The sequence below is a fragment of the Lonchura striata genome, chromosome Z (assembly GCF_050655825.1).
Source record: "Lonchura striata isolate lonStrDom1 chromosome Z, ASM5065582v1, whole genome shotgun sequence".
In the NCBI taxonomy this organism is placed as follows: domain Eukaryota; kingdom Metazoa; phylum Chordata; class Aves; order Passeriformes; family Estrildidae; genus Lonchura; species Lonchura striata.
The window spans coordinates 32,703,644-32,729,725 of NC_140740.1; the positions used below are offsets into that span (position 1 = coordinate 32,703,644).

Below are 26,082 nucleotides of genomic sequence, written 5' to 3' on the forward strand. Positions count from 1 at the left end.
TAAAACTTTAGGACCATTTTTAATGATTTGCTGATTTGCTGTATATATGCAGCAAGATAATAGACAGAGAGCCAAAAAAACAAAAAGCCATGCATTCTGCAAGATGTGTTAGGATAGGACAGGAGGTAAAACTTGCTTAAGAGATACATAATCATGTTGCTGACATGTGCAACTTTTTCCACAAATAGCAGTGCCTTCTTATAGAAATGTAGCTACAAATTCCCTGGGGTAGTGGTGTGTTCTTGCTTCTGCTATTCTATGGGGGTTTTTTTTGTTGGTTTTTTTTGTGTGTTTGTTTGTTTGTTTGTTTTGTCTGTTTGTTGTTTTTTTTACATTGGGTTATTAGCCTCATTTATTCAGTCCAATTTTTTATTATCAGACAGTCAGGATAAACCAAGTTAATTTAAAAACTCTAACCAAGATAAGTTAGAGTATTTAAATAATTGCATCCACATACAGGAAAACATGCATTAAACATGCTATGGAAATATTAAAAATGTTATGTAGACTGAGCATGCCCTATACCTGGCCTGAAGGGCTCCTGGAGCAGTAGGTAGACTCTGTGGTCTACCACAAAACCATATGGGTATTCATGGCACCATACCCACAGTCCAGTCTCTAACAGAATACTAAATTGTGTTAATTATTTGGATGAGAAGCATCATGTCCAGTTGGCTGTGTTCACACTTAAATTATAAAGCAAAAAGCAGCTCATGGTGCTTTCCACTCCTGGTTGGGATGATCTATTTTATTAGAGTATTAATCCTGTTATTAAAAATAGCCTTTTCAGGCAAACATACTGATAGTCTGATGTCTGAACATCACTTAACATGAGATCAATAAAATTATTTTCTGTACCTCCAGATCACAAAACCAAAGGAAAAAATACTCTCATTTATACTATCAAGCAAATTCACAAATGTTGGAGATTTACCATTACCTCTTAAACTTGAATTTTACAAAAAAATGTATTAGCTTGATTGCCTGCTCCTCAAAATGGTGATTTAATTTTGCTGCTCTATTTACATTTGCCTTTGTAAAACAAAATATATGATATTCACAGTACATAACAATTTTCAAATTTGAAGTTTTTTTCATAATACATTTAAAGCTGTGAGCAATGTACTGCTGAAAGAATATTAGGCTGTGGACTGTTCTTCTAGCCTCCATCTGCCCCAGTAAACCCACTGTAATGTTTGATGCTGTATTATTTTGTCAATGCAGTTATGTGTCAGTAAAATCTTTTGCATTAAAACATTTTGCTCAAACAATTAATGACATTACATTTCCATAACTACTCACTTTGTATGTTGTTAAACAAAACGTTTGTAATAATACATAAATAGTTTAAAATGCTGTCAAACTACCACAAGTTTTGCACGTGGATAAAAGAGTACTGGATTACAAAGCAAGGGACATCACTTTTCCAGGAGCATTGTTAATGTGGACTATTTTGGTCTTCAGTGATGGGGATAGACAGGTTGTACTATTTTTTCAAGTTCAGAATAGAAAATAACAATACTTGCAAGAATTCAATTACTCTGCATTAAAGCTGCCATAAGGTTACTGTACATTTACACATCAGAAAGTCAGTAAATTATTTTTCTATAAATTAGTCTCTCAAAGATGATTTTTTCCCCTCTCTGTTCTGAATGCCAAATTCCTGACTGCTTCTCCATTACAGGGACTTCATATCTGGATAGCTGACATCTGTAAAAACATTTCTAATGAAAATACTAATACAACCCCCTGGAGAAACAAATGAAATGAGATCTAAGTATGCAGCCGCCTTTCTACAGCTCTATCTTTAACAATAGCAAGGCTAGTGTTTCCCATCTAAGCCCTGACACAGGTCATGATCATTTAGGTACAGTAGTAGCAAAATAAATAATTGTGTAAATATGTAATAACTGGTATAAATACTCCAGTAGCACTTAGAAGATATGATAAAGGACTTATGTTTTTAGCAGTGCACTAAGGTGGTGGATGGAAGGGAGAAGCATTTAAACTGCAGATTGAATACTTGAAAGCTCTGTGCCAGGTATAACAATGCTTCTTTTCCACAACAGTACTTTAGTAAGCGTATTAGTGTCAAAAGTGTTGGATCACTGCTGAAATATTATAGAAATAGTGGTTAGAGATTCACTCCAAAATAAAAAAAATACTATAAAAATCAGTAATGTAACTATATACTTAAATAATTCAGATTCAAAGCAAAATTGCACTCTTTCTGAAATAATTTGACATTTTTTTCATAGATATAAGCACTCCACTGCTTTAATATGTAAATAAGAATTTAGACACAATTTTTCTGTGAAGTGGTCTAACAATTCTCAGATGAAAAAGGTCTATTTCTTTGTAAGATTTCCCAAATCTTAGCAAATGCTCCATATCAATCAAATAACTACATCCAGGTTTCCAGCCTACATTTAAACCTGTAGTAAGTAATTTGAGGCAATAGCAAGTCCTCACCACTGGAAGAAAAATTACCACATAAAGACACAGGGAGGGATCATCTGCCTGAAGATTATAATGAAAAAATAACATTGTTTTCAAATGCCTTTTTGCTAGACTATACTGTACAAGCACAGGCTATAATCAAAGTTTCCTCATGCAAAGTGAACTGCAAGTTTTGGGCCCAAATCCTAAGATAGATGATGCTGGAACTGATTTGACATGGAACTGACACCCTTGCCACCTGGGTTCACAGAAACATATCAGCAAGGGTACGTGGTTTGAAATAATTCCATCAGCTTCCTTAGTGAAACCTGGGTGCAATAAAATCAATAGCACTTTGCTGGAATTCCTCAAGGGTCTAGCAGTCGCTCCTCTTCCTGTTTTCTCTGGCCTTTGGAACCAGGACTGAACGTCTAAACACAGGTCTCACTTCCAGCAGCCTTTATTTTATTGAGCATCTGTTTGAAATGACATATCTCATCATGCAATGAAGAAAGATTAAGATGCAAATTTTGAGACGTTTCTGATTAAAAAAATGGTACTTGGTCTTTCCACTGAATAACTCTAAGCTCCAAAATGGCTTTGAGGTAATAAAAAGGCAAATGGAAAGCAACATAAAAATTTTCTTTGAAAGACAGTAATATTGAGCTGATGTCTGCTATGAATATCTACTACAAACATGTATTTTGCTTTTGGACTACTTCAGACTGAAGCAGAGAAGATTGATCTGGAAAAAATGAAATAGAAACATACAGCTTAGATTATCGATAATTTCCTCATTATAATACAAACAACGAACACTAAGAGTAATGATTATAAACCAAAACATATTCTATGCAAGTTGTTTTAATAATCACAACATTTATGCTTTGCACCTTGTAAGCTGTGATCTTTCAAGTGGCTAAATGGACCCAAGTAGGTTAAATGATGAAGTTTATAAATGTTTTTAAAAAACAAGCATTCTGTGTTTCATTTTACTCAGTATTTGGTTTGCGAGAAAAAAAACTTAAGTTTCTTTTTAAAACATACAGCAACATGATTGTAATTTTTTACATATGCCACAGAAGAGACTCAATTAAAACATTAATTATTAAAATAAACCAAAAAGTGAAATTAACTTTCATACACAAGTTTATTATTTTATAGATTCAAGCACTAAAGACTGTCATATGACTGGAAATAGTAAATAAAATTATTTGCTCAAATCCATAGTTAAAAAAATAAATGTAAAGTTGAAAAATAGATGTGAAGTCTTTAATATTTACTTGAAAATTGAATTTTATTTCATAAAATAATACACCCAAAAAGTCATAAAATGCCAGTTCAAAAACCAACCAGTTATGAAAATTTAGTCAACATTGTTTTTGCAATATTTAAGTCTCAGGCACCCTCCAGTGTCTAGAGAAGAAACTACACAAGTAAGCAAGCATTTGAAGAAAAAAAGTTATGAACAAGTTTTCTTGTCAAGATAGAAGCTTTCCACATAATTTAAAATAATTGCATATAACCCTGCATCAGTTATATCAGGATATCATACAGCATGATGTAAACAGTATTTGAAAACTGCATTTCATGGATTTCTATGGGACTTAAGAGGGTGGTATTTTCTTTGTTAGTGGAGAGGGATCTCTAAGCATACTACTTAGAAAAATATATTTACAAAAGCATTTTTTATGAAGCCTGGTATTGGTAAGTATTCAAGTATTCCTCAGGGAATATGGTCTCAATGTTTATACAGCTTGTTTATAACTTTTCTAAGGAGTCTAAATGAATAGTTTATTTAGCAGGACCTACACTCATGGTAAGGAGGAGAACAAACAATGCATGGAGACCTAAATGCCCCTTCTCCCATTTTATAATTAATACTACACAAAACAGGAAGGTCGCACGTATACAAGCTTCTCTATGATAGTTCACTGATTTTATTAAAAATCCCAAATCACTATTTTTTTTTTCCACCAGTATCTTCGTTCATTCTAAAACTAATAAATCATAAGATGATTTTTGTACTTGACATTCAAATGGAAACAGTAGTGACTACAGGAGATGCCTAATGAATTGACAGTGTTGTATGTTACTGTTACTAGGTAAATCCTAACAGAAATTGAAGGAAAGCTGGAAAACAAAAATTTTTCAATTGTGCTTATGGACAAACTAACATTAATTATGAATTTCTCCCTTGCACGCTGTTTGTACTTCCACAATCAAACAATTTAAGTGGTAATGAGTTAACGTGTTCTGAAACACGTCTTAAGTAACTTGACTTGGAAAAGATCTTGTTTCATGTTTGTGTTCAGAATTATGGCTTCAGGTATCTTTCCTCATTAGGGATTGATGTAAGAATGCATGTATACTTCTGAATAAGGTCTTCATCTTCCTGGGTATAGCCTTAACAGAACATGTGCAAAATTGCTAGGGCAACCCTGGACAATCAGGCTAGTTAATAACTCATTCAGCTTCAGTTTCATAAGGTTTGATTTTCCCCCTCAAATTTAAAACCTTGTATCTTAATTACTACATAAATTAGTTATGGTAGCTGCAGTCAGAGAAGCAAAAATTTATTATTTGTCATTTAGTAAAAAAACTAACATTGAGTCAGTGCCTTAGTTCTGTTCAGAATTAGGAGATTTGTCAGAGAAAACAGCCGATGTTCTCCCTAGTATAGCTGAAGAGATATTTTTAAAAACTGAATGACTAAAAACCTCTTAGAATCAATATTAAAAATAAGCCTAGTCAGGGTGATACAAGAAGAGGCAGGAAACATTTCAGAAGAGCGTACACAAGATAAATATATTTACACATGCACACAATTATATATATATATACATATGAGTATAAAAACACTAAAAACCAGTCATTTGCCCCATAAAACTTAAAACTGTGCTTAACTTGACATGTTGCAAGCACTTACGTGACTTCAAAGAGAGCTGACCATAATGTGCAAAACAAAGCATGATGTTATATATTTCACAAAGTACTATAGGCTTATACAAGTCACTCTATTCAGATTTTGGCTCTAAAACTTTTTGCATGCTTTTAAATAGTGATGTTCCTTTTTGCAATAGCCTCTCTGATTTGACGATCTAGTTCACTTACAATATGGTCTTCATTATTATAGACTCCAGTTCTTAGCAGGGTGTCCCTCTCTTCTATCAGACGAGAAAGGTAATCATCTGTATTCTCATTTAGTTTTCTACAATGAAGACTATCCATTCTACCAGCAGAATTATCTCTAGCATCCTGTAATTTCTTTCTCTCCTCTTCTTGTTGTTTTAGCCTGATATAGGTAAAATAAAAATAATTAGAGAATATTAATCCCCACTTTGATTATCTTTGTATTAAGTCTTTAGTTTATCAACTGAACTACTAAGTAAAATAAAGAAATCTGTAAAAGGTAAAAAATTATTCTGTCTCTCGGGAAAACACCTATGACTAAAAAGAAATATAGTACTTAAATATTAACAAAATCTTTTGTATGTGCATATGTAACTATACTTGCTACTAAGGCTTCTGCTTCATAATGTAAACTGTACTCAAAAGGGTGCAACATACAAAATTAGTGCAGATTTTGGAGGACAACCTTAGATAGATTTAAAATTTTAATGTATTCAAAATAAGGATAAAATATGCCTTGTTTTTTCTTAACACAGCAGCTATGCTTAGAACTGAACGTTCAAAATAGACAAAAAGTTTGGTGCTGTACATCTGTGACCTTAACAAAAAATAAACTATGTGGTGTTAAACATGGATTTTTCTATACTGCTGTACCGCTCCATTTTACAAATATGCAATCTTTACCTAAGGGACACTAAACTGTGTTCTTCCACTGAACTGACAGTCAATTTTGATTTAATTGAATCTTCTCCTGTTTTGAGACTCGAAGCAAGAAAATAGAAGGAAAGGGGACAACTGGGGAGGCATCTTACAAATATTTTTTATACCTGTTAAGTTCATTTCTGATATCCTCCAGCTCTTGTCGGTCTGTTTTTCCCAGCTCTTTTTCTTCTGCTGCCAAATAGCGCAATCTCATGTGTTCGAGCTCTTGTTGCTGCCTTTTAAGATGAGCCATTGCATTTTCTTGTTCCCGCTGTGTGGGAAAGGGTGAAGACAAAACTCAGCCGACTGTGTGATTACATGTAAAAGTGCTAATTACAGTGACAGAGCAGCACTTTAGGAGTGAAGTCATGACAATTACATCTCCAGGAATATTAGAAATGTAGGAGCTAACAGAATGTCTTAGCTAGTGGTATCTATAATGCAGTAAGACCACTGACTATCACCATCACAGAAAACCTGTCCAGGCTGGATCAACTGCAGCCCAATAACAGATATCTTCCCATTAACAAAATAGTAAAATTCTTAACAAACCCTCTTACTAACTCTGGCTTAAACTGGTAGACATAAAACTTACAGTTCTGGAACTGCTCAAGCTAATCAGATTTATTTCTTGACCCTATGGCATATGAAATAATTTTTTAAGAAAATAAAAGCTAAATAGCTGCAGGAAACTTCTATCATCAGCCCCATAGTGACTAGTACCAAAGCTTCAAGAACTTCTCTTCAAAATTACAACTTGTGGTTAAAAAATAAGCCTTGGAAACAAATTTCTGGCAAGGTGTCCTTTTGCATTTGTATAGTACTACGTAAAATTTTCGATAACTTTGTGGTTTGCTTGGCCCTAATTTTAAAGCTCTATACAGATACTAAAAAAACTAAGGTTTGAATCCATTACCACTTAATGACATTAAAGTGGTTTAGTAAACCTGGTCCTCTCTCCACTTATTTTCCTTCCTATCATTTTCCATATGACCTTGTGCACTGACTGAGTAGAGTCAGTCTCACACCCAGAATTAGACAAACGACTAGTAGTTAAAAAATAAGACGGGGTTACACAAACATCCTGGATCTAGGCATATCGTGAAGTGCAAGTTTATATTTGCAATTCTGACATCGCTTTCATCTGAAGTGTTTGATTATTAATACAACCCATATATATTTATTATGTGGGTTAAAAAGAGGTAATTGCTTTGTTTGATATGTGTAAGCATATTATTTACACAGTCAACTTCATAATATTTGAAAGATTTTAATAAGGCAGTTTCCAGATGCCAGTGTACACTCCCTGTTGATGATAAATAATGGGCAAGAAAAATCTGAATTTCAAAAGGAATTGATATTAGAAAAAAGACTTCAACTGTTAATGTGAACAGGCAACACAATTGAAAAGCACCTAAAAAGAAATCAACCCTAAAGACTCTAAAAACTTTGATTTTATACTAAATTTAATACACCAGCCTGCTAAATTAAATGTTAAAACTTCAGTGAGACAGGTTATAAATCTTGAAGAACATATTGCTAAAGAGATACATACTAATAAAAAAAAAAACCAGAAGCAAGAATCCTGCCAAAGAGTCTACAGCTGATAGATGACTGAAGCATTAAAAAAGCACTTGGTGAAGATAAGGCCATAGTGCCTCCTTCCCCATCAAGAATTCATTGAAGAAGGACATTCCCATGTGAGGGAAGCCCTTTTTTTATGTGGAAAAGGGTTGGAAAATACTGTAATAAAACCTATTCTGCATTAGTCTGAGAATATCTACAAATACATACAGGATATGCATGTATTTGTAGATGAAACAAGTTGCTTAAAACAAGGTACTACAGACTGCTGATATTTAGAATTTTCAAGAATTATAAGGTAATCCAAACAAAAAGTTGTGACACTGACTGGAAGTTAGTCTTAATCCATCACCAATACTTGTGTTTACACAACAAAATAATTTTTCCAGTTTTTATTTTATTCTTTCTTTAAATAGAGGCCTTAGAAATACCCAGAAAGTACCAGCAGAACTTAACTTCCATAGTGGCCAAATTGGTTGAAACCATAACTAAACCTGAACCTAACAGGTTGTAGGGGTATACAGGAAGAACTAATCTAGCTTTTCTATGAAATTCACTCTTCCCAGCAGTCTTAAATAACCCAACTGAACACCACACTAAAGAAACCTCCTACCAAACACACACTTAAACAGTCACAGCAAAAAGCACTCCCAGCTGACTCAGAGTTTCGAACACCAGAGAAAGGATAGCAATTGATCATCTCCACAAGAGCAAGAAAGTGAAAGTGGAATTCCACAAGAATCTACCCTTCAACATATTCATGAATGAAGAAATCACTATGGACGTTTGCTGATGATACAATGTAAGTCAGAAGGGAAAAGGTGGATGTGTAAAGAGTGGGATATTATGGGGACAAAAATGAAAAGGAAACAGTTTGAAAAGGAAACAAATAAATAAAGAATATATTCACTATTAAGGAATATTAATGTCTATTAAGGACATTAAAGCCTGAATGCAATTGCTGGCTCACAATGTATTTAACTGACTGACTGAGGGCTGCTGGAGGTTATTCAGCTATTCAAGCTGTGTTTCTAGATCTTGTGCATCTACTGCCCAACTCTGTATGGACCAGACTGATATTTCACATCATTTCACTAGCTGGGTCTTTCTCACCCAATGAAAAGTATGGCTGAAACTCAAAACTAGGTATATTTCAACTAGAGACATGGTTCAAGTTATTAAAATAATGGAAATTAATCACTTAAGTAATATACTTGAGCATGCAAGGAGCTTCTTGACCACAGAAAGTTTTGAATGAAGATAGACATTTATGCTTGAAAAAAATACTCCATATAAAGTAGTACTGTTGAAGTATTTGAAACAAGAGGCAGAGAGTGGGTTTTGTTGGGTTTTTCTTCTCTTAAGTCCCAGCAAATATCCCAGTGGTATTCTCTGGTTCCCAGATATGCAGATAGGCAACAGTACCCAGAGAGTAAAGCCACATTTCAAGTATAAAACAGGCTAAAAAGAAGAATGGAATAAACAAATTATGAGGAAGAATGGAATTATCCTAAATATTTTGGTAATTGGAATAATATAGAGTTGTTTATTTTGCTAAATGTAGGTAGTAAGAAAAAACACTGAGCATGGTCTTGTCTTAAGCAGGTTGCCACAAACCCAGCTCAACTTCAGTTAACAGAACAAGTACATTCATTGACAGTCAATCTGATTACCTCAATTACATAGAATCTAGAAGCATGAGGACAAGCTAATATTTACTTCTTTTTGAGACCATCAATCCCTATTCTCAGTGTCCCCATTCAATTCCTAACCTAAATGCTTTACAGAGTTAAGCAAATTAAAATACCACTGTTTCAGGAAAAAAAAAAAAAAGTTGTGACTTACACCTTAACTCAAACACGAGATCTAAAATTTTGATTATGTTCAACCTCCTTTGTGAAGTCCTATTTAGTCTCAGGGGAGGAGCTTTTGACCTAGAAATTTCTAGTTCTCTCTCTTTACAGGTAAAGAATCCAGTAATTCAGCCTGGTGATTAGCTACTTCTCCTGATTAGACAACATGTATAAGAAACTTAACACAGATATCACTGAAGAGATACAGTAACCCCTGCATATCCAAATTGTGGTTTTGAAATTAATTTGTCTAGTACATCCTGGCTTTCTTGTTGACATTATCTAACAGTGGTAATAGCCTTGAAGGACTCACAATAAATTATATAAGAATGTAATTTACAAGAAACTTACTCATCTGTAGGAAAACCATCTTATTACTGTGGAGGATGAGACTGACACTTTCCTCTTAGGTAATGTCAAAAATTTAACTCTTTTACACAAGAGAGCATTTCTAATTGCCATTGTCTCTTTTATAAGCCTTTCAGCTTACTCTGATTTGTAATAGTATTAGTTTCAGTTCAAGAAATATTTTTGCAGATCATGAGATAAGGATTAATTTTAGGAAACTCCTTATTCTGCAATTCAGTTTATTCATGCTTTCATTGTCCCATTTTAAACTAGGGGTTTAAAATGTCATGGGAAGCTGGGGTAATACTCTAAGTCTGTACAACTGGTGTATCTCAGTAATTCCATGAGACAATTAATTTTGGAGGTACACTGTGCAAAAATTGACTGAAAACTAAATACTGCAAAACTAAAGCAAAACACAGTAACACTTGTTACTAGGACAGCAATGCTTTCACATAAACAAAAATCATCACATAGCTGATGGACTACACTGAGTAGTAGCCTTATAATCCAGTCCTTCAGTTTTTGAAGTATCTTACTCAGATCTATGAGGGAAAATTTTGAAAGTGCTCTTCCATCTGCACAGCAGAAGAAAGGCATAACTGCATGCTGGCCAGAAGCAGCATGTGGGACCACAGGTTTCATGTCATGCTGATGTGTTTCTGTTTGAGGCAGGGAAGTTCAATGATCAATACAATTCTGCTGCTCAGCAACACAATCACAATAGCAAAATGAGAGCAAAAAAAGGCATTTTGGCATTTTAGACTAGCTCAAAGAAGAGGTATATGTTAGAAGAGTGCTAGAATAGCTAGAAGTATACCATCTATACTAGTATAGTTTAGAAGTATTCTTAAGGCTAATAGAACAATGTCTGAAGCTCGATATATCAGACCAGAAAGAGGACACACTACTCTCAGTGCTTTCATATTAATCAGATTGGTCCTTTATGCCCTCACTGAATGAATTAATTTCAGAACAATAACTTTTTAAGAAATATCTTTAATAATGTTTAATTAAACGTAGAAAAAGACAACAGAATGATGAAAAACCAAGAAGAGATGAAGGAAAAGCAAGGCTTTGCTGCAGAATCCTTTGTTCAGTTCCTGTTCCTTTTGATATTCTTCTCTGGAGAAAAATTCTATCAAAGAAACCCAACAAACGAAAAACTAACCCATGTCACTAGTGAGCATGCTCTTTGCTAGGGATAATAGTCCTAGATTCATAAGGAAGCAAGATTAAATATAGTGTGCTAAATTCTTGTTTACTCAGTAGAGATGTTTATCAGTACATTTTGTCTCCAAGCTAATATTTGGCTAGGAATTCCCTTCAGTAAATGTGATTTGATCTCTAATTTGACTACTAATAGAATTGTGATAAAACATGGCAAATATTTGGTACTTACTTATTTCGGGTATAGAGGGCAACGTCCAGATTAATTTAAATCACTGCAAGTCAAGAATTTTAGATGTGTGCCACACTATGGCCCTGAATAGCAACACTTAAGCTCAATAATATTAAAAAAATAAATATCAACATTTGTTGAAGCAAGATTTTCCTCCCATTCAGCTCATGACAGTCTAGTTTGGAAAACACACACTAAAACAAGTGAGAAGGAATTCTTTAATAATTTAAAGAGTGTGCAATTTACATTACACACTTCATAATATGTGATTTTCAAATGTCTTTCCCAACATTAGTCTTTGACTCCTTTAAAAAGTCTGTCATAAAAATTTGTAGGGTGCATAATAGAAAACTTGTTCTGTGTATACGATTCATAGAAGAGCATGAGAAGCCCATTTCCTAATAATCCATCAATACAAGAAGACAGCAATGGATTTACAACAGTTTGATAAGAAGGGAGGTATGCTCACTTTAAATTAATTTTTATACAAGTTTGTTATAATATGTTGAGAGACCACAAAAAGACTATTTTGTTATGGTAAGAGAGAAGGAAGGATTTTTTTATTAATCTCAGTGATGAAACTGGTGTAATTTTATCAGACACTCATGTATTAAATCCATGACAATGTAAAAATCAACTGAGCAACAAGCACTCTTTTTTAAACAGAGAATTAATGAACCTCTACTGTATAATAGGACTTGAAATGCAGCAGAATTTCTTTTGAGATGTTTCAAATTAAAAATCCAGTATTAATAAAACACTTCTGCACATTTACTTCATGCATAAAATTAAGTCCAACATTGCTAAATGCCCTTGTAACTTCTTAATTTTATTATGTGTATACCGAAAAATTGAGTTATAATTGAATACTTGGTATTCTTCAAGTGCATCTCAGTGCACACAAGTTTAAACATACATGCTACATGCTGAAAATTTTCAGTCAAGACTTTCTGGCTAACTTTCTAAACTTTACTCCTGTAATATATCCTAAAATAAGGAACATTTCAGATGTATTCCCAACTGTTTATTTCAGACCATCAGGCTATTTCAAATCTCCGTAAGTATTACCACAATTTTTGTTTCTAAACATTTTGCATTCTTAAATTTTATCTAAGGGAACACTCCAGAATCATCAGTTGCTGGACTAAAGGCAACTTTGTGAACAGAATAAAACCTACCAGAAACTCAAAACACATGGAAATATATTATACTTGCACCATCACCCAATCATCAGCCACTATCCCACAGTAAGCAGCAACAGATAAATCAAGAATATCATATGCAAGAACATCAAGAATTATCTCTGCAATAAGTATTAGTTGGTCCAGGTACCTTCTCCTGCACTACTTTCTCAGCATTGCTAGTCCTGCTATTCCTCTTACTCCTTTTCCTTCAGCCCCCCCCCCCCCCCCCACCTCCTTAAATAAAACTCATTGACAATATTCCTTTCACTTATTGATTTAATATTTTTCCTTTCTCCTCCACAAACAAATCCATACCAATCAAGTCTGCATTCTAGTTATCAGATAATTTACTTCAAGGTTTTACTAATTCTCTTCATCAGACTTCATCTCTAATGTAGTGATTGAGAAATGCAGTCCTGTTCCAGAAGCTTCTATGGTGGAAATCTCAATCACATTTTGAAAGTTATGATACTACAGAAATATCAGCATTTAACAAAAATTAACTGATAATAAAAAACCATCAAAATTTGAATTATAATCAGATCATTAAGGAACCACCAGGTGCTTTAGTTAAGAGGCTCTTAAATCAAGGAAGCACAATCTTTATTTTGCCATAGCTGCCTATAAATCCAAAAGGGAGATGTAAACATACATACACTAGACTAAACAATGGCTAAATAGCAGCCACTATTCACTCTCCCACTCATACATACCATGCAAGCCTGTGGGAAAAACTTACAATTGAAGTTAAGGAACTCAAGTAAAGTTTTCTGAAAATAACCCAGAGCTGACAAGTCAGTAGGAGAGCCTGGATGATTTCAAGACACAGTTTTTAACCAAGATTTACACTTTCAACTGTGGGGTTTTTTTTGTGTGCGTGTGTGTGCCTTTTATTTTTTTTTTTAACAAAGATTTACATCCTATCTTTGGCTAAATTAGCTATAAATTAATCACTTAAGTAATATACTTGTGTATAGAACTGAGTGGATAAACAAGATACTGGACATGACAGAATGAATTGTCAGCCAGCCAATATGGTCTATGCTCTTTTAAACAAATATCTCAGTGCTGGTTCTAACAGATCTGTAGGACAAAACACATAAGAAAACTTATAAAAATACTTCTTTGAGAACATTGGATGTTTTTTGAGATTTTGGCTATATAGATTAACTGAGATAATCAACTGCTGAAAATGACATAAATAGTGAGGATTCCTCTGAGAAATAGTGGTCACACAAATGAAAAAAAAAAAAGTAAATCTCATCTGTAGTATTTAGATCATCTAATCAGCAAACACTGAAATAGTTTTTGGACTCTCCAGAAATTATATCTCCAGAAACATTTACCTGGGTGCACAGATTATGTAGCTAATTTGATGACATTTTTGTCTCCCTAAACATTGAACAATTGAACAACTGTTATAGTTGAACAGCTATAACAACTGAAGTATTAATAGACTTTTACTGAGTAACAGAGAAAAGTAAGCTAGGTGAAGTATATTGTCACTCAATTGTACAAACTGTTTAAATTTAACTAACTTCTGTGTTTTCTAAGTACAGGTAAATATGATGTTTGTGTGCCTTCCTGTACTTCAGTAAAACTGGCACTGTGTTTAGCATTCAAAGTCCTTCCCGTGGAGAAGCTTAGATCATATTCTATTAACAGTCCCATACTTAAAGTTATGTGCTGTGTCTCATATTCTGCAAAATATAAAACTATCCCAGATGTGTGCCAAGAACTAGTTCCAAAGTAAAAGAAAGCTTTTTAATTAAGGAAACATTGACTTTTATGGTTGCAAATCAGAAGAGCATTTTACTAAATGCTTAGTCTGTAGATTATGCTTCTTTAATTCACAAATTGACTGCACCAGGTCACCTTTAAGTAATGGAAATTGCCATTTAAACATATTTTTGGCAATGGGCACAAAGCATTAGATCTCATTTCCAAGACTTACCAGCTGGGTTTTGTCATTAACATTTATTAACAATCTAAGATACGGCTTTCAGCGTCTAATCCTCACTACACAAATGTTTTGTATAGTTCTCTAGAGAGCTTTGGTGTGACAAATTACTGGCAGAGATTGCAGCCCTGTGGCTATTCACCAGAGGCAACACAAAAATTAACATGGTACTAATCCAATTCAAACAAGAAACTGGGCAGATTATGCACAATTGCACAAATCATCTGAACTACAGCAAATCTAGAATTCTTTAAGATACAGTTTCCAAATTTATATTTAAAACACAGTATTTTTTTTTTGTCAGATTTGCTTCAACTTTTATTTGGCTCTTTAAAGTCACTTAATACCTTTATCAATAGACTAAGTATAGATAGGAGTATAAAAACCACAAGAAACTGCTTTGAAAGGGTTTGTTCTGTTGTAGAAGTTTTAGGTAGCATAATTCTCTGTACATGCCAACTTATTCCATGGTTCAGACATTCATCAAGAGGTTCAGCTGAAACCAACATATATTTAATGAATTCAGCTCATTAGGTCTATGGTGATGAAATTTGTAACAAGAACCTGATAATGATATACATTAGTGTTAGTGTAGCAAGTGACAATCTTTGCTTTTATTCTACGGGAGTTTTAAAACACGGCAAGAAAAAATAGGCTGGGTATTTCATGACTGCTGAAGAAATCTTAATCAGAAGCATAAGATTTATATTCTTTCTCCTATCACCTTCTCAAGCATAGATGTTTCACAAAGTGGAGATGACTACCTTTATCACTCAGCAAAAAAGGGACAAATGAAAAATTGAAGACTACAAATGAAGGTTAGTTTTAACTTACTAACTAAAAAGTCATTGCAGTGTGCATCGACTCTCTTCAAACAGAAATACAGATTAAAGAAGCATTATAAATTAGAAGAACAAGGGCTTAACTCCTTATTCTCCAAAACCTGAATATTCTATCAGTAGAAATGAAGCAAGTACCATGATCTGTAACAACACCCAAAATTGTTTCTCAAGCTGGAAGCAGGTGTGAATACAGGCAATGAAAACCTTTTATTAAACTTGAATACTGAAGCTTTGTGGTCATGTCAAGGTTTCTTCATGAATCAATTTGGATTAAGAATGTACTAATTTGTTTGTCAGGGCCAATAGAAGTGCTAGCCATTTTTAAGCACATTGTTTAGCTAGTGTTTACTGGAATTAATGAAAGACAGATGACGACAAAACACAGCATGTAATACAGATTCAACAAAGATGAAACTGTTACTACTGCAAGTTTAAACAGAGTAATTTCAAGTCAAAAGTATATAATTGTATTTATATAGATGCCCACAGAGATACAAGAGCTCTGTTAAAACCTATCAGTAAAATAGCATGTCACAGCAGTATACAAGGTTAGGATTTCCAAATCACAGAAACATTTCATATCCAGTTTAAGATGAATGTATAAAATGAAGATAGCTTATCACAACTTAAACCCTTATTTCTAAAAGTGAAGATTTATTTCTCACCTTTACCCTTCATTATACTATTAAAATACAAAACCATTATTATGTAACTGACTGAGAAGTTTGGGATTGTAGCTAAATATTTTCCTGGAAGTGCTGACGCAGAATTATTTGGAATTAAATTAAACATTTTATTTTTCTAATCAAATCTGCTTTTAAATAGTTCAACCTTCTTTACAGGTCTGAGTCTTAGCCCTTCTTGAGTTCAAAGTCAAACAAGCCAGTCTTGCTGTTCTCATTTTTGTTAAAAGCCTAGCTGAGTTTTACTTTAAAAAAACAAACACTAATAATATGAAAACAGTAGGTAACAGGAACCCTAGCGGCTTCAAACATGACAATAATTTGGTTGTCTCATATAACCAAAAAAAAAAACCTGCCTACCTGTTTTAATCTTGCAAGTTCTTTCAAAGCCCTCGTCCATTGTTGTTTGTAGTGAAGCTTTGACTTGGTAGCTGACTCTAACTTTCTTTCAAGTTCAACCTAAAAGCAATTAAAATCATATCAGCTGAAGCAATAACAGCAGTAACAATCACTGAAAGATGTATATATACAAATGGTCTGGTTTAAGAAAAGTGTTTATGTAGCGTAATATACAACATCATCTAAAGCTGTTATACAATATAACATAAATATTATGGCACAAGAACATTTTCTTGTTTAAAATATAACCTTATTTTTATTGGATGGCTGCCTATACAAAAAGATTAGTTTTTAGCACTAAATCTGCTGATTAACCTTTACATTTAAGATTCTCAGATCAGCCATCCCCTCACCACTTTTTTATTTGAAGTAAGGTTATAAACACTAATTTAATGAAAAAGGTGGTGGATAAATCTCTCTTAAAAAGGTACATAGATTATTTTTTAGTTTGCTGATGGAAGATATGTCCTACTGAAATTCTTTTCCCTGAAATACTCATCTGCTCAAACCACTCTTTAAAATCTCTGTATCTAGTGTGAACCTATGATCTTACTGACTAAATAAACTTTTAAAAGTTTTTACTGTAAAAAATTAATTTTAAGACAATTTTTTTGCATAGATAAAAGACAAAATATTTATGAAGCACACAAAAAACCAATATGAAATAAAGTATTTTTCACATATTTGAGGAAGTGCTTTTTTTGAATCTGACAAAAATTATTTTCATTAAATTTGTGAAGATTTTAAAGCATTGGTCTGTTTAATTCATCTAAGAAAAACAGGAAATCTAAAAATATTTAATGTAAGAGCTTAAATAGGCTGTAGAAACAAAAATATTTTGCATCAATTGCTTGCATTATTAGATATTATTAAAGCATACAGTAATATATAGACTGGCCATATTGAGTATATCTAGCGCCAGAAAGCTGAACCTAATTTTTTTTTCAGCTTATTTTACCAATAATTTAACTCAAATCTCATAATAATTCTGAGCAGTCAGTGCCCACATCTATGGCTTTAATTAAATTCTCTCCTGTGGGAATATATGGCTTTTAAGCAAATCAATTTATGACATGTTATTGATAAGTGACACAATCTCTTTGCAGAAATACTTAATTACAAAAATGCAAATAATGGAAAACCAGTTTAAATTAATCCTCAAGAAAATCATCATATTTCTTTATTTTTTTTAAAAAGAATGTTCAGGGACCCCATCATAAATCATGATTTAAATATATAGGTTATGGTTCTTTCCTGTTTTAGCCTCTAATATTACTGCTTCCTCTACAGAAATAAGGTCAACACTCAACACTGTTGACCTTATTTGTGTCTGAATATTTAAACTCTGAAGAAATTACTGGAAAAAGTAAACCAAAATGGACAAATTAAGCACTTCATCACACAGTGGTGTGGTGAATTAACCAACACAGTGGTTAATTTTCTACATCCCCTTTATCTGTGAACACACCATTGTGACAATTTTTAAGTACCAGAAAAATCCAATATACCTTTTCTAAAGTGAGAAGATTTATTTCTGATTGTAGCTGGATTTCTGGTTTGCTACTTTGCTGTTCTTTGTATTGCTGAAACTCCTTCTGCAAAGTCTTATGCTTATTTTCTGCTTCATAAAGCTACATTAAAGAAACCAAAATGCAAGTTAGCAGAAAAGCCCATTCACAGACAAATAATTAGATGACAGAATTTACATAACTTCTTAGTCTTTGGAACAAACATTTGACTGTCAATTATCTGATATAAAACAGACATTGAAAGTTACACATTCATAATTAATGATTTCTTGATAATGGCACACAGCAATGTTTTAATAGGAAGAGTTTTAAAGAGGATCTTTGCTCAGTACTGGAAAGAAAAAAACAAGTCTGTCCTCATAAACATAAGATCAAGATTTATTCACATTTTTATTCACATTTCTAAAACAACTTGCAGAAGAAATACAGAAAGCATAATACTAAGATTTACACATCTTATACAGAAAGCCAGTGTTATCTACTATATGAAGTTTTATTACTTACTCAATTTCACAGCATAACTTTTTTAGGAATGTCTGTGAAAGGAAACGACTAATACTTTGTACAGCCAAATGATTTAGAAGAATGGTTGAAGCAGAAAGGCTTAAGTGACTAATGACTTAATTCTGAGTCCCTCTGCCCTCACAGTGTATTTACACAGTTTCAAGAAGATTTTTATAAAGAGAGTGCTTTGCTTGATACACACAATGGGTAATTTGAAAAATTATGCCAATACACAATTACTTGCTACAGAGAAAGTAAAGATGACACATGTTAAACAGTGTTTTTTATAATAGGGTAAAAATACTAAGAACTTTTTGTAATGTTTTAGTCTTCTGTTAAATGTTTTTCAACTATAAATACCTTAATACACCTGATGGAACTGAAGTATTCCAGACTAGAATATGATCCCATGTGCTGATCTTTTATTTTTTTCCAAGTAGATAATGCAAGTATTTCTATGAATTCTACCTCACAGTTTAAAATACTGGGTGAAAATTGTTTAGAGAACTAATTTCTGTTACAAAGCCAACAATTTCTGCTAGTACAATAATAGTTTAATTCTTTGGATCTTCTAATTGAGTCAGCTCTATTTTTTCTCTCAAATTTCTCTTTTTTTGCACTTACAGTTCTTACATCATTACAGAATGGATGTAAGAAAGTAAAGATCTTTCCTAGGGAGTGATACAAAACCAGTTTGCTGTCATTGTTTTTCTCACAGAACTACAATAAACTATTAAATTTGAACAAAAGATACTGCTGTTTAACACCTTTAATTTTTACCTATTTAGTTTTAAAGGAGACAGACATAATGCCAAACAATAACTAAATTATTTTGTTAATAGAAATATCAGCTGTCCCTAGAACTTCTATAACAATGTTTGATTTCCTGTTTGGTTCTGGAAACACTTACAAAAATTGAATTTCTTATGACACCTCAGAATTATGGATATGAGGAAATTATAAAAATCCCATAAATAAAGCACAACTTCCTTATTCAGAAATTAAGGGTGATCTTCAAGGTGGATTCTTTAAGGATCTTCTTTGGTACATAGTGGGGCTTACCTCAAAACAGGTTGAATTCTAGAGATCTCTAAGTGTCTAAGTGTGGAAATTGTGTACTGACAAATCCCTTTAAAAGGTATAAAATAAGATTACTTATTCCAGAATATTCTGTGTTAAAAAACAAAAACAGCCACACAAACAAAACTCCACACTCAAAAAGGTCTTAAAAAAAGAGACTCATCTGTTCACAACAGAAACTTGCTGCTGTGCACGTTACAAAGAGCAGGGTCCTAGAGTGGAACTCCAAGTAAGCAAACAAAACCTCACCCCCAACAAAGCAAACTAAAAAAGCCTGTCTCATGCACAATATGTGGCAACAGCCACCACATATTAAAGCACACCAGGAACACTAAGAGGAAGACAGCCAGGAAGCTCTAGAAAAAAATGGCCTCCATACAAAACAGGAGGAAAGCATTGTGGAGCTTGTGTTTGGAAAAGTAACAGTATGAAAGGCACCCATGCAATCAGGTAGAGTATGCTGCACAGGCACTAAGGGATTCTTCAAAATTAGTAAAAAATGTACTTAAAATTAACAAAAAAGTTTTTAAATATGAAAGACAGTTAAATTTTAGAACTCTCTGCCACAGAATGTTGCAATACTAAATACTTTTTATAAGGAATCATATGAGATCATGAACAAAACTTTTACTGATGGCCACTAAGTATGAAACTGATTCTGGAGAAGAATACATATAACCCTTGATGGTATTACTAAAAAACTGCATTTTTTTCTGAGTCTCACTTCCTTGTTCTGACAACTGTATGTCTGTTCTGAATAGGAAAAATAAAGTGATTGTGATGTTTTATTTAGAAAAGGCCTGTTGAAGCTAAAAATGGTCAGTGGGTGCTGAAAGAATGAATATGAATTAAGAATAGTAGCTGGTGGCATTAGGCCACTTGAACAAGAACTACTGGCAGCCAGCACATGAAATGCAAAAGTGATCCACTTATGACTTTGAAAAGGACTGCACTGCACAGTTAGTTTGACTATTCTACTTGAGCACTCACTGAATCAAGATGAACAATCTTCAAGGTTTGCAACATTTTTGTATGAGCTGCATTTAAAAAAAGTTCACTGTGCTGTGCTTAACATATGCTAACAAGTAAAGAAGAACTTTAATACCACTATTTATTACAGAACTGAAAAAACTCACAAAAATCTATCACAACTCTTACTAAGTACAAAAATAGGGCTGTGGCTACACAGTTTTTCAAACAGTGAAAGCTAATCTTGGATTATCACTATCACATATCAGACATGAAAAACACCAAAGCAAGTAATTAATCTACGTAAACAAAGTACTTTCAGAACACTTAGGCATTTGTAAGACTTAATCTACTTAATAACAAATTAAGTGTCTAATGCTATAACAGCTAAAAAAAGTAAGTACTAACTTTTACAATTTACTTTAACAGTCAGGAAAAATGTCTAGACTATACTTGTTGTTAGTGCCAAAGTTAGCTCACAGGACAACAGAACATGGTCTAAATTTTCTGTTTAGAAAGTACTACTCTCAGAATAGAAGACTGCAATAACAAGAATTTCCCCCTGTCTCAATAAGGATAACTAAAATAATCTTTTGCAATAAAAGAATAAAACTAACTGCACGGTCAAACTACTTAGATGTTAATTGCCAATAATTTTTTAAGCTACTGAAATGTACACTGATGTTCATGTTCTTCATGTAATGTATGTTTTCAAATGAAACTTGATTTTTAATGTTGTAAAAATAATCACAAGCACTGCGCTGCCAACTGACCATACAACTGAGCAAGACCGACACAGATGGATCTCAGCACAGAGATCCCCAATTTAAATAAAATGTTTGTTACAAAGTTGCCAGAATACAATCACCTCCAAACCACTACTGAATTTGCTAGTCTTAGAAAAATGCGCACTTGTATTGTGTACATACCTGCTGATGTAAGTGATGCTTGTCTTCTTCCAGTTGTTTGATTTTTGACCTTTCTAGCTCTAGCTGGTGTGCACATTCTTCCCTGGCTCGACGCAAAGAATCCTGAAGCACCTGCAGATTTCGTTCATGATCTGCTTGCAGCTCCTTCTTTACTCTTTGAACCTTAAAAACAGACACATTTACATTAATCCATAGCAGTGAGAGCTTCACTTAAAAAGTCTTAAAACTGTTACCGCTATTCATGACTGAAAAATTGTTATTAATTTCTGAAATTAAACAATAAAATTCCCATTGTCCAAATGTTCACTATATACGTTCTTATTGAATTTCAGTTTAACTGACAAGCTGCTGATTATTTTATTTGGGCTAGAAATATACCCTTGCTTAACTACTGTAAAAACAGAGGTCTCTTGGAGCTCTTCTGTACAATCTAAATGATTCTACATGATTCGTTCAAGGCAGGTTTCACATCCACCTTCCTAGTACAAAGTGAAAAGCAAAATACACCATTGCAGAGACTGTGAAAGTCACAGCTACAAGCCAAAATGTCTTCAGATCAGTGAGACTGCACTGTTCAAACTGAGCATATTGAGATATTTTCTCATCAAGCGGAACAGAAGAACAATCCTTTACATATTTGAACTTTCTTAGAAAGATGCTACTGTCCCAAATAACTACTAGCTGAATAGAAACTTCCCCAATAGCTCATTTCTCAAACTGTAATTTACTAACTGAACACTACATCATTATCACTAGTTTTTTTGAATCCACTGATTTTTATCATCTCTAGCTCTCAGGTCAGAATCTTAAATAACTTTGACAAAGTTATTAGAGAAATATACATGAGATTCAAAATTACTACTTCTACTCAGACTGAAATGCACTTGGTCAAATCTGAGCACAGATTTTTTTGCACAGATGCTAAAGTCAAAACATTATTTACAGTACAAACTGCATCTTGAGATTAGCCTGGATACTGAATAGGACACTGGCTCAGCCAGCAAATTCCTGCGTTGGGAACCCTCAATTTTGTTTCAAGCATAGAAGGGAATAGTAGGCTAGAAAAATTAGAATCTGAGTTACAAAGAGGAAAAAGTTTTTCTGACAGCTAAAACACTGCAGTACTTTACCTACATCATTTTGAGTTTGTTCTGAAATACAAGAATAGGCAGCTTATTTTGTTTTTCCACATGACCAGCACAACCCACTTTGCCAGATTGGGGGTGTTTAGTACAGTGGAAGTTATTTGCTTCTCCTGTACCCTGTTTCAACCTGTCACTACTGAAAAAAAATAAACAGAAGTAGGAACTCTGAAAATGTTGTGTAACAAAACTTGAAGTTGCTCTCAGATCTTCCTGTCACCTTCTCCTATTTCAATAATCAATCTAGCAATTATTTTTTGAAGTAAGGCACTCTTATGTATGTGTACAATACTCATCTGACAGTGCTAAACTTAAAATTGAGTTATGCTAATGTTATATAAATGTCTGCACTGACATTAATTCTATTAATAATAGAAGGCTTACAGTTCCGTAATTCTGCAACCCATTTAAAAGTTCACTGAATTTTTATTTCAGTGAAGAAGTGTAGCTGTAACAAAACTCGGCTTAACTGTTAGTGTTCCTCTACATATCACGAGGAATGTGGCTAGTTAGTATCTTATACACAAAATACAGTTGTCACAAAACTCAAACCTTATAGAAGTAGCTAATGCAATTACATTGTTTAATACAACCAATTTTTACCTCTGATTCAGCACTAAAAAGTTGTCGCTCTCGCTTATCCAGATCTCTCAGGGTTTTCTGAAGCTTTTCTTCCAAAACATTATATTCTGCTACCTAAACAAAGGAGAGGAAAAAAAAAATATTGTATTTTTATTTAGAAATTTCCATAAAAAACGAATCTCCAGCTCTTAATTAAGAACTTGCAATGGAGGACTTACTTCTAATTCATAAGCCATAGAAAGCCTTTTTGACCAGGCAAGTAAAATACAATCAAAGAGCTCCTATATACAGCAAACTAACCTTAGGAAATTTCTAACAAATATTCTATGATTAAAGGCTACTTTTAATTCTTTTGCACTGTTGTAGACTAAATGCATGCATATCAGTAGGTGCAAAGGTTCATTACAGACCCTTTGTTACAAGTTACCAAATACCTTGTTAGTTTTATAACAATTCAGACTTTCTGCAAATATAAGGAGGAATTTCCTTACCTTTTTCTTCACTAATGACTCTCTCTCTTTGTCTCTTTTCTTCCATTCCTCTGCAAGTGCTTGCATATGGACCATTTCCTTCTTTTTAAGCTTTTAGAGGAAAAAAGAGAAACAAAATCCCCAAACCAGATCAAAATTTTTGGAAGTGCACCTTTAGAACACTAGCAGACCTAAGTCTTGAAGCAAAAAAGTTTAGTATGCTGACTTGCATAGCTCTCAAGATATGATTCTGATAGTGAAAAATATGTTAAACTTAAGTACATAGTGCAAAGTACATGCATATCTGAGAAAAACATCCAAAGAAATACCAGATTTTCACTCCCTTTTAAAAAGAGGTGTCAAGAATGAGGTTTGATATGTCCTATTTAATAAACCACAAGAGTTAAAATTTAGCAGCAATTTTAACTGAGGTATATAAAATAATAATAAAATCAAATATAATTAAGTAGTTACAAATAAAAATTTGGCAGTAGTTAAGATAAAGCATAAGCAAAACCAGTTGGCGTACAGGGAGGGCCTCTCACCCTGCCACACGTACAAAAGGCAGACAAATCCAAGCAAACTTTTATACTGTATGCTAATACATATTCATCAATAGTTCCTGTGTATCTCCTGCCAATTTTAATTCTTGAAATCTACGTCACTATATTACACAGTGCATGTTCCCATTGTTGCTGGAGGTCTTCTGTACTCTTTAGGGGTCTTCTTGGATGAAGGCTCATGGTCTTCCTCGCTGTTCTCTGAATAATCTGGCAGGTTGCACATGCACATTTGAACTTGGTATTATATAAGTAAGCATTAAATTCCAAATTTAGGTTCCCTATCTGGGATTATACCAACTTATTCATCTTCAAGGTCGTTCCGGCCTAAGGAATTGCCTGGACTTTCATTGTTTCAATGCCGATTATGCTCTTGTAGTTTTTCCCAGCTTTGTCCTTCCCAAGGCCATTTGTGCTAAAATATCTCAATACTCCATCCTGTACCTTATGAACATCTAGGAACATCTGTTTTGTGACACTAATTACTTATCACTTTATTACTTTTTAACAAATATTTTCTAAAATATCAATATAGTTACAATTATTAGCACGAATCATATTTGTTTATCACAGAAGCAAGCAAAAACACCTAGAATGACCTCAAGAGTAGACAGCAATGATTTTTGAGATGCAACTAACAGAATACAGAATTAATATTTAACATCAATAGTTTGAACCTTGAATCTATTGTACTTCATAAAGAGTAATGGGAAATTGTGAAGATGGTATTCTGCATTTCAAACCCAGTCCCTTCTTCACTTACTTAAGAATTAGCCTTCTTCCTTAAAAGCATGGAATCTGTGAATGGAGTAGTTTACATCTGAAGTTTTATTATTCTGTATGAGTAAAATTTAGTTCTTACTGAAACCGGTAAAATAAAATACAATTAAAGTTACTCTCTGTACCAATTCTGCTAAAACTTCTCTGGCAATTACATAGTTTAGGTAATAAAAAAGAGAGTAAAAACCTGATTTTCAAAAATGTCTTCTTGCATTTCCTTCCACATTTCTAACTCCAGTGCTGCTTTGTATTCCAGAGTTTCTCGAGGTTCTGGATGGTCTTCTGGGGCACAGAGAAGCTGAGTGTGAGCAACATGCCGTTGTTGACCAGCACCTACTTCCTGATATAATAAAAGTGGATTTTTCATTGAAACCTCAACTTATCAAAGACATGTTCAAAGGAAAACGCAAAGATTTATATAAAACTTACTTGAGAAGAATCTGACACCATAACTTCTTGCACTTTGACAAGTCCGTAGTCTTCCAAGGTGATGGTGTATGAAAGCTCTGCTATTCTGCTGCCTGACCTATAAATAGCATTAAAATGTTAGTTTAATGCAAACTGTCTAAAGATACAGAAAAAGAATTTTAAGACAACACACAAAACAGCAAAGCTGAAGTTGCTCTGTCCAAGTTCAGAATCTCTAAACAGTTGCCTACGTGAGAGCCTAAACACACTTTCCTAAATATAGGGCCTAGTTTATCAATCTACAACAAGCCTTCTGACTTAAACAGATAACTCGTCATTGGAAACATATTTAACTAAAAGATTACTATAATCAATTCCTGCAATGAGGGAATAAACCAAAATTATACCTACAGTCTTAAGTCTTTCTAATTATGTAACTGCTCATATACAGACACTACTGCTGACCTCAACTTATGATACTCATTGAATTCCCTTAGCTTTCCTTGTTAAGCCTTTAACAGTAACCTCCTAGTTATCCACAATATAAGTAACTTAGCATATAATTTGTGGTGAAACATCCTTGGATTACTTAAAAAACACA

At 33.5% G+C, this 26,082-nt stretch overlaps 1 protein-coding gene across 3 annotated transcripts in view; it reads right to left on the reverse strand.

Moving 5' to 3' along the window:
* Positions 1-2,967: 2,967 nt before the first annotated feature.
* CEP120 (centrosomal protein 120) overlaps positions 2,968-26,082 on the reverse strand; it is a 40,103-nt gene continuing 16,988 nt past the window's right edge. For 2 of the 3 annotated variants that reach the window (XM_021546195.3, XM_021546197.3), the window contains exons 13-21: positions 25,503-25,599; positions 25,261-25,413; positions 23,755-23,844; positions 23,285-23,377; positions 21,540-21,701; positions 18,037-18,159; positions 16,490-16,588; positions 6,399-6,544; positions 3,718-5,734 (exon numbers count right to left, since the gene is read on the reverse strand). In XM_021546195.3, the coding sequence (XP_021401870.1) occupies positions 5,494-5,734; positions 6,399-6,544; positions 16,490-16,588; positions 18,037-18,159; positions 21,540-21,701; positions 23,285-23,377; positions 23,755-23,844; positions 25,261-25,413; positions 25,503-25,599 (1,204 nt within the window). In that variant the 3' untranslated portion in view covers positions 3,718-5,493. Of the gene's footprint in view, positions 3,185-3,717; positions 5,735-6,398; positions 6,545-16,489; positions 16,589-18,036; positions 18,160-21,539; positions 21,702-23,284; positions 23,378-23,754; positions 23,845-25,260; positions 25,414-25,502; positions 25,600-26,082 lie in introns of those variants that run through there. The other variant, XM_021546196.3, reaches the window with a different exon arrangement.